Source organism: Camelina sativa, chromosome 20, assembly GCF_030686135.1.
Source record: "Camelina sativa cultivar CO46 ecotype springtype chromosome 20, ASM3068613v1".
Lineage (NCBI taxonomy): Eukaryota > Viridiplantae > Streptophyta > Magnoliopsida > Brassicales > Brassicaceae > Camelina > Camelina sativa.
Window position 1 is genome coordinate 9,196,057 of NC_141899.1, and position 9,631 is coordinate 9,205,687.

Here is a 9,631-nt window from a genome sequence, read left to right on the forward strand (position 1 = left end):
ATAACGTTTTATTTACACGTTTTTTCTCTCATTATTTTTTTAAAAAAATCTTATGTATTAATAATCAGATAACAAATTTTAGAATTTAATTTATGTTATTTAAAATAATTAGAGAAGTCTAAAAGATTTTAAAAAGGTTTTTCATGTTTTTTTCTTTTTATTTTGTTTGTTTCTCGCTAAAATAATGTTAAAACGGATACGTTATCACAAAATAACGGAACATATTTTTGTTTGTTTGTTTATCGCCGAAAGAATGTTAAAACAGATACGTTATCACAAAATAACAAACATACCAAAATAATGTTAAAACGGATACATTATCACAAAATAACAGAAAATATTTTTGTTTGTTTGTTTATCGCCGAAATAATGTTAAAGCGGATATGTTATCACAAACTAACGGGACATATTTTTGTCTTTTTGTTTATCGCTGAAATAATATTAAAACAGATACGTTATCACAAGATAACGGAACATATTTTTGTTTGTTTGTTTATCACCGAAACAATGTTAAAACGGATACATTATCACACAATGTCGGAACATATTTTTATTTTGTTTGTTTCTTGTTGAAAGAATTTAAAATGGATATGTTATCACACAATGTCGGAACATATTTTTGTTTTGTTTGTTTCTTGTCGAAAGAATGTTAAAACAGATATGTTATCACAAACTAACGGAACATATTTTTGTCTTTTTGTTTATCGCTGAAATAATATTAAAACAGATATGTTATCACAAGATAACGGAACATATTTTTGTTTGTTTGTTTATCGCCGAAACAATGTTAAAATGGATACGTTATCACACAATGTCGGAACATATTTTTGTTTTGTTTGTTTCTTGTCGAAAGAATGTTAAAACGGATACGCTATCACACAATGTCGGAACATATTTTTGTTTTATTTGTTTCTTGTCGAAAGAATGTTAAAACGGATATGTTATCACAAAAGATCGGAACATTTTTATAGTTGATCATACATGCCGTTTCTGGTTTAGATTTTTAAATCGTTTTAATTAATTAAACTTTTGAAAACTAAAAATGAAATATAAATATTTAATTAGACTGTTAGGAATAATTGGTTTTTAAAAAACTTTTTATGAAAGTTTCGAAATTAATTTATTGTGGTAGAAAGAATAAAAAGATCATTCCAAAATTTAATGTAGCAAAATTCCTAGGACCGGTTTATACGGAAGGAATAAAGGGAAACAAGTTCACGTTTTTCATCACATAGTAACGTCAAATTAACCGGCTTATTGTCGTGATCAAGAAATCCAATTAATCTAAATATTTATAATTTAATGCCAAATAAACAATTACTATTTATTTAGTTGAGGCCAAGCCGAGCCACATAAGCCGAGCTAATATTCCAATAAAGTGAAAAATTAAATTAAACAGCACATTCTTATATAGGAGATGTTATGAATATTCACATAATGTTCTTAGCCCCAAGTTCCAACGTTTCCTTTGTCCGTTATAGTTTATTTTCACTCTCTAATTGTATCACTATATTTCATATGCACTCAGTTACTAATTTTGACTAACACTGAACGAACTAAAATCATAAAATCCATGTTTTAAGTTTCTGAAATTAAAGAAGGCTCTATACTATATTCGGAATCTTAAAATTTGTGTAAGTGAAAAAGAAGATATATTTAATATATACGGATTTAGAACATTAAAAAAACGGTGATACCAATCAATAATAACTCCTAAACTAGTTACTTTAAATGACACATACTCCTAATCTAGTTTGACAATTACTTTTCACATCTCTTACCATTAAATTATAATAATGACCAAAAAATAAAAAAAATATATAAACACCAAAATAAGAGTACTGCACTCACTTCATTTCTCCTACTAATAAATTAAAAGCCCATCTTAAAAAAGATAGAGAGCGAAGTAGCAAACTTTGCCATCATCCCTCTCTTTATCTCTCTCTCTTCTCTCCCTCTCATTCTGAAATAGATGAAGTAGAGAAGTTAATGTTCACCAAACTTACTGTAAAGTCTGAAACTCTTTCTTCCTTCTTCTTCTTCTTCTTCTTTGCTTCATTCAAGTAAGTCTCCTCTGTTTTTCTGAAAATCTTCTCTCTGCATAGTTGGTCTTCTTTACATAGCATTATAGCAAATAGCCAATAAGAAAAGTAGACTTCTTTCTCTCAAAAAGCATATTCGTTTCCTCTCAGAAAATGTATAAACATGTGTGATGTTTTACTTCTTTCTTCCTAAATCTGTCATCTTTTAGTAACATTTTCTCTGTTCTTGCAGATTAAAAACGTTCAAGAAACCAGAGGATTTGTCTCAGATCTAGTAACAACAGTAAGATATATTTGAATTTTCGTTACTAGTTACAAGAAAAAAAATGAGTAAAGAAGAGTTTATGAAGATCCAGGTTTGCTCATTACCTTTACTTCTTTTGATGTTTTATAGTATATTCTTACAAGTAACATGATAATTTACTCTGTTTCTTTTTCTTGTTGTTGGTTGTTGTGTAGACTTGTGTTCTCAAAGTGAACATTCACTGTGATGGTTGTAAGCAGAAAGTGAAGAAAATCTTGCAGAAAATTGAAGGTGAGAAAACAAGAAAAACATAATCTTCCAAAAATTTTGACTTTTAAATTTGAAAAACCAAATCTTATGTCATCAAGATTTGACTTTAACACTCCAAAGTCCTTTGTTGATGATGATCTTTAGGTGTTTTCACGACAAAGATAGACGCAGAGCAAGGGAAAGTGACTGTATCTGGAAACGTAGACCCATCAGTTCTAATCAAGAAGCTCTTGAAGTCTGGTAAATATGCCGAAGTCTGGGGAGGAGCTCCAAAGGCGAATAACAACAACAACAATCAGAACCAACCCAACTTGGCCAATCAGTTCAAAGGCATGCAGATTGATCACGGCGGCAAAGGCGGTGGTGGTAATCCCCCCGGTGGTAACAATAACAACAAAGCACCAAAGAACGGTGGTGGGGGTGGCGGAGGAGGTGGAGGAGGAGGAGGCGGAGGCGGTGGTGGTGGTGGGCCACCGAAGATGGTTCTTCCGCAGTTAACTCCACAACAGATGCAGCAGTTGAATCCTCAGCAGCTTCAGCAGCTACAACAACTTCAGCAGATGAAAGGGTTTCAAGATCTGAAGCTTCCTCCTCAGTTAAAGGGTGGTCCAGGTCCTGGTCCTGGCCCTGTTCCTATGAACAAGAATCCTCAGATGCCTGTTAATCCTAATCAGAAGGCTGTGAAGTTCAATGTTCCTGAAGATGATGATGAGGAGGATGATTTCAGTGACGAGTTCGATGATGAGTTTGATGAAGATGACGACGAGTTTGATGACGATTTGGAGGATGATGAGTTTGACGACCACCCACCTCCGCCTAACAAGATGAAGCCTATGATGGGTGGTGGGGGCGGTGGTCCTGGTGGTAACATGATGATGCCTAATAACATGATGCCGAACATGATGATGCCTAACGCTCAGCAGATGTTAAACGCTCATAAAAACGGTGGTGGTCCTGGACCCGCCGGTGGTAAAATTGAAGGTAAAGGTATGCCTTTCCCTGTTCAAATGCCTGGCGGTGGCGGAGGAAACGGTAGTAAGAAGGGAGGTCCTGGTGGAGGAGGCGGTGGCGGTGGTAATATGGTTAATCAGAACCAAGGCGGAGGGAAGAACGGTGGTAAAGGCGGCGGTGGTGGACATCCCTTAGATGGAAAAATGGTCGGAGGTGGCGGCGGCGGTCCTAACGGTAACAAAGGAGGTGGCGGAGGTGGTCAGATGAATGCCGGCCCTAACGGTGGTAAGAAAGGCGGTGGAGGAGGTGGCGGCGGAGGAGGACCCATGGGTGGAGGACTCCCGCCGGGTTTCCGTCCAATGGAAGGCGGTGGTGGCAATGGAGGACCTCCGGCAATGAGTATGCCAATGGGCGGTGCAATGGGTGGTCCAATGGGCGGAGCAATGGGTAGTCTACCACAAATGGGTGGTGGTCCTGGTCCTGGTCCAATGGGTAATAATATGCAGGCAGTTCAAGGATTACCGGCAATGGGTCCAGGCGGTGGTGGCGGCGGCGGTCCATCCGGAGGAGCACCACCAGGATATTTCCAAGGTCAAGTCCCTGGCAACGGCGGAGGTGGACAAGACCCAATGCCGGCGGGAAATCCCTACTTGCAACAACAGCAACAGCAGCAACAACAACAATACTTAGCCGCTGTTATGAACCAGCAACGAGCCATGGGCAATGAGCGGTTCCAGCCGATGATGTACGCTCGACCACCGCCAGCTGTAAACTATATGCCACCTCAACCGCACCAACAACATCCATACCCGTATCCATACCCGTATCCACAACAACACCCGTATCCGCCTCACAATGGTGACCAGTATTCTGATTACTTCAGTGATGAGAACACATCAAGCTGCAATATCATGTGAATGTGAACAACTACAACAAAAAACTTTCCATAGTTTGTGTCCGGTCTGTGATTATACATGGAAATGGTTTTTTTTTCTTTTTTTTCATAATCATTGGGGGTTTCTTAGAATCCTTCTTTTTTTCCTCCAACGGATCGATCCTAAGTTATATTAGGATTTTTTTTTTTCTTTTAATTTGTGATAGTTCTTAAGTAAGTTTATAGAATCATAATATAAAATCAAACGAATATTTTATATTCAGTACTTGTTTATTTTTTTTCTCTGGGTTCTTACTTTCTTAATGAGATCCTAGTGTGTTCATATGTTGTTTATATGTTTCAGAAAAATAAAATAGAAAAATAAAAGCCATACTGGAATGATATTTTTTTTATCTAAAGTTCTGTGACTCGTCATGATATTTGGTTTTTTTCTTAAATTATAAAGAATATACACAATTGCGATGAACAAGTTTGGTAGATACTACTAGATACCAAACCCTTTCAGAAAATAAAATCCGACTGCAATTAGTGATATTGACGCTTTTGAATAACTATTTAAATTAATTAATTATTTACTTCCCTTATTCAAACTGAGCAAAAAAATAATAATGGAATTGGACTTGTGTCCCACCCACTCTTATTTTAGATCATTTTGTCCAATTGGCTTTAATATTTTTTCACTTTTATTATTAGGTTTGAATAGATTTCTAAAAAGAAAAAAGATTACAAGGACAAAAGTAAACAGATCAGTTGCATTTAAATAAAAATAAAGGAGACAATATGAAACGCTGATTGTGAGAGGAATAGGATGGCAACCTTTGCTTTTCAAGACTGTTTTGTTTAAGTAAATTTATTTTTTAAAAGTAGTAATAATACATTTTTGCCATTTTAGCCCTCCTCATATTTGCATTACTCGCTATATATACACCACACCGCAAAAGGGACGTGTTAAGTTTTGGTCGTGGCACAAGGATGCGTTTGGAAACGTTAGGTTGATGATGTCTACGTATATTAATAAGCCAATCTTTTGTGTTTGCCGGTTTTAATCTCTTAGCAAGTCAAAGCTTATAATTTACGAATGAAAACAAAAGATGATCATCATCATATGTTAGGACTATGATGATGTATGACTGAATGATCAACATGATGATGATGGACGATGAGTGGGACCTAGAGAAGTGAGATTTAATGTGCTTGCGGCAGCTATGTAGTAATTGGCGTCACCGAGACACAGACTCAGCACACGTTTCTTATCCTTCTTCTTCTTCTTTCTTATGCTTTTTATGTTTTTATTAACGTGACAGTTACACACAAAACTTATTTAAGAAGACGCTTTGGATTCGTCCAGATTTTGCTTCTTTCATACGTATTCTTCTTTTTTTTTAATCTTTCCATTTAAAGTTATTTTATTGTTTTCCCAAAAAAAAAATATAACTCTCGTACACCGCAATTTGCATATCTAGAATGGGAAAGCATATTAACACTGGTTTGTTTTCTTAGTACGTAGTAATTTATGGACCAAAAAAAAAAGAAGAAGAAGAGTGTTGAAATGAGAAGACAAGTTGAGGCATCATCAGAAACAGGCTGCTCGAGGTCCGACACTTGTTTCATCATCCCTTTGTTTGTTTGCAGTTCCAAACACTATCCTCACGGCGATTTACTTACTAGTTTACCATACTACTCCGTAAAAACTGCGTTAGCGTTACCACTTTTATTTACCAACTAAAAAATCCGTTACGGATATTGACAAAACAACCCATCTTTTTCTCCCTGTTTTCTCTTTGGGTCCCATAGTTTTTAGTTTGTCCCTTGGTATTATTTCATTTCATTGTTTAGCCATGGCCAAAAGCGAAAAAAGTGAATCTTCCGAGTGTTCACATGTTACAATAAGAATGTTTAGTTAAATCGGCTCTTTAGGAAACTTGGTCTAAATTAAAAATATCAAAATATCACAAAAGAATGAAGTTGTAGCGATACAGCTGTGAGTTTAACTTTCAAAATATCACAAAATGTTAGAATTACTTCAAATGTTATGTTTGGTCACAAAAAGGTATAATTAATCAGCATAGTTTTGTCATCAATTAACTTGTTAATGAAGTTATGGCAATACTTTTATTATAACTAAGAGTAAATGAAACCAACGTGGTTCAGCTTCTGCTACAAGCTGATCTAGTCGGTTCGGAACCGTCCAATAAGGAAAAAGCCAAGTCATCATCGATTAAATTATTTGAAGAGTTATAACGTCTGCAATCACAGCCGTTCGATTGAAGACCTCTCAGATGGAGCCAGAGAGGGGAAGGGCTCGGCTGTCGAGGAGACGCGTACGTTGTAGGACCCTACATTTGGCTCCTCTCCCTCACTGCCGGTTACGAAACCGCTCGAACCGCGAATGATGACCTGATGTGTCATGTGTTGTTGGTTAACGCCGTTAAAATGCCATAATTGTCATGTCACATGTAAAGTATAAATAAGGACATTTTGATTATAGTATTGTATATGTAAATATATAGTACTAGTATATACTACTACTACTCTTTAAGAAAAGAGGGGCCACGTAATTTATAAAGTTGGTATATTTCATAATTACAATCACAGAATGAAAAAAAAAAAAAAGAGAAAAGAGAAAAGGAGCTTTTGTGAAATAACGCAAATGTTCCCTAGTCGTACCATGAAAACCTGCAGACCAATCGAATTGCGGGCAATAGCCAATTCCACCTATTCGTTAATTAACCTAAATTTGATCATTTGTTTTTGAAATAAATAGTCATTCTTTTTCCCCATTTTACATGGTTCGTAAGTTCTAACCAATTATATTATCAGAAACCTGAACAAGTAAACATCTTTTTCAATAGCTCCAATTACCTCGTCAAATGTCAAGACTGAAAAAAAAAAATGCAAAACGTAGAAGATTTCTAACATGTCTGATCAAAACTTACATCAGTTCTTTTTATTGATCATCATATATACTAGACCTTTTTGGCATGCATGTAAATAATGTATACGAACGAGATAATAAAAAAGGACATGCAATAAGTTAATTTTGTTTTTGTGGGTACACAGACATTAAAAAATAGAGATGGATGTGACAGAAACAGAAAGAGCGTGTGTGATATTGAGAGCCCCGAAAAGAGATTATTGGAGAAGGGAAGTGAGCACATGGAGAGGCTCATTTGTGTTTCCGATGATGTAAGAAGGGAATATTACAAACCAACAAAAGTCAAATCTGTCTTATTTGGAAACTCAAGGATCTGTAAATCGTTTTGACAACAAATCAATCGGGACACTCTGCCGAATATTATGAAAAAAAAAAAATTCACTCTTTTCTGGAAAAAAAACATACAAATATGATTAACAAAAGTAACAGCAGAATTTTTTTTTTTTTTAAATTAGTCTGAATTTGATTTTGTGGTTATATACATAATGATTAACAAACTTGTGTAAGTTGGATTTGGATTCGAGTTTGCCATAATTTATATAGTTTGCGCAAAAGTTCAAACCTTCCTTTTATCAAAGCTAACTTCTTCTCCTTGACATGTTACTAGCATTCGTCAATATTCTCTAACCATCCCAAAATGGTCAGTGCATACTTCTGTTTTCGTAAACGCATTATCGCAAAATGTTGTCGTATCAAAACCTAACAAAATAAAAATCAATTATTCGCTGAAATAACATCTAAATTTTTAGTGCACTCTCCACCTCCTGCTTTCTTTTTTTTGTTTTCTTTTTTGGTTTCTCAAATTTGGACAGCTTTTACATATACTTACCCCCTCCCATTATAAAAGTTATTAATATGTTGACTTTCTTCGGACAGAAGGAAAAAAAGAAAAAAAGAGAAAAATTAAATGGATCACGTGAAGCTGATATAAGAAGCAAAGCAGAGACCACTTTGACAAACAACTAAGCAAGTATGCTAAAAAGTCTTTGACTATTAATAATTGAACCACACGCTTTCTTACAATTTTTTTCTTTATTAATCTCAATTAAATTAGTATTTTGTTAATGTACTTTACTACTTATTGACTGTTTCAATTATCTTTTTTAGGGTCTGTAACTCTGTATTGTTTTCTCTTTATGTTTGCGATTTATTAAAAAAAATAACAAGAATAGCTTTTAAATGTTGTCTGATTATGTAAATGCACACTAACACTAGCTAAAAGCTGAGTAAGAATTTTGCACTCCCGAGTTTTCGCTTAACATGGTGGACTCACAATTCATAGAGTGCAAGTCGATAGCGCGGGAAAATGAATTCTAACGGCAAAAGAAAACTATACACAGATTAACGGAATAGTATCCAATTACTCAAAATAAGCTAAACGAATATAAGAAAAGCCATGTTATAAAAATAAAATAAAATATGGTGTATATAAAATCCATCCAAATAGGAAAAAAAAACCTATGACATTTATAATCCTGACGTAGTTCATGTAGCCGTTCGGTCCATGGTATAGGGCCTATAGGTAAAAGAAGTTATGATCTTCGTGCTTCAAATATATTTGGGGATAAATAATAAATAAAATTATATATATTTGAAAATAGATAATTTTTTTGTTCTTTTGATTAGTAGTACATTCGAAAACGGTGGACCGACAATGTCATGTATTACTACTATTAGCCAAAATATGTGCCCGCCTAAAATCGATGTTTTGATTTAAGACAAACAGAATAATGATGAATACAGAACTATAACTTTATGTTAAACCATTTACAAAACTTAAACCTCTTTAGAAACTTTGGATTTTTTACATTAGTTTTTGTTTGAGTTCACATTTCAAGATCTCATTCGTTTGAAGAAAATAAATATTAAGACAAGTATTTTAGCAAGTTGTTATAAATAAGACAAAACCAAAACCGAATTTATTTAGGAAAACACAAAACAGAACTGTATTATAGTTTGTTCAAGCTCTCGGTCAATGTCAGTCTCATCAATGCACGTTAATATTCGATATCTCAGTCGCCTCTGTAATCTACTAATACGAGAAATTATATTTGACTATATCAATGTGAAAATAGATGGTCTCAAGACTGTACTACAATATCTTCATACATGTAGTACATTATTATTACTCATTAACGTGCATTTCGTAATGGTCGACTTTAAGTATGCATGTATGTGTGTAAGTAAGAGAGCTGAGGGAATCAAAGCAACAGGACACGAACGGGTCACGGGCAAAAGGGAAAAAAATTAAAATACTAGCAAACAATTTAGATAAGAATATATACATGAAATAT

General features: G+C 34.6%; 1 protein-coding gene across 2 annotated transcripts; it reads left to right on the forward strand.

The window, feature by feature from the left end:
- The first annotated feature begins 1,756 nt into the window (after positions 1–1,756).
- On the forward strand, positions 1,757–4,660 carry LOC104772364 (heavy metal-associated isoprenylated plant protein 33). Of its 2 annotated transcripts, none has more exons than XM_087504339.1 (4): positions 1,757–2,063; positions 2,275–2,398; positions 2,502–2,577; positions 2,701–4,660. In XM_087504339.1, exons 2-4 carry the CDS (start codon positions 2,369–2,371, stop codon positions 4,422–4,424), a joined length of 1,830 nt encoding a protein of 609 aa, XP_087360465.1. In that variant the 5' UTR covers positions 1,757–2,063; positions 2,275–2,368; the 3' UTR covers positions 4,425–4,660. The 2 variants fall into 2 exon arrangements, with proteins under 2 accessions (XP_087360465.1, XP_087360466.1); XM_087504340.1 differs by having other exon boundaries at positions 1,898–2,197.
- The last annotated feature ends 4,971 nt before the right edge of the window (positions 4,661–9,631 follow it).

Bases quoted from the DNA above. Each gene is read 5' to 3' on its own strand.
- LOC104772364 (XM_087504339.1), top strand. From the start codon at position 2,369: ATGAGTAAAGAAGAGTTTATGAAGATCCAG. The intron at 2,399-2,501 runs GTTTGCTCATTA...GTTGTTGTGTAG, and splicing joins AAGAGTTTATGAAGATCCAG to ACTTGTGTTCTCAAAGTGAA. The intron at 2,578-2,700 runs GTGAGAAAACAA...GATGATCTTTAG, and splicing joins AATCTTGCAGAAAATTGAAG to GTGTTTTCACGACAAAGATA.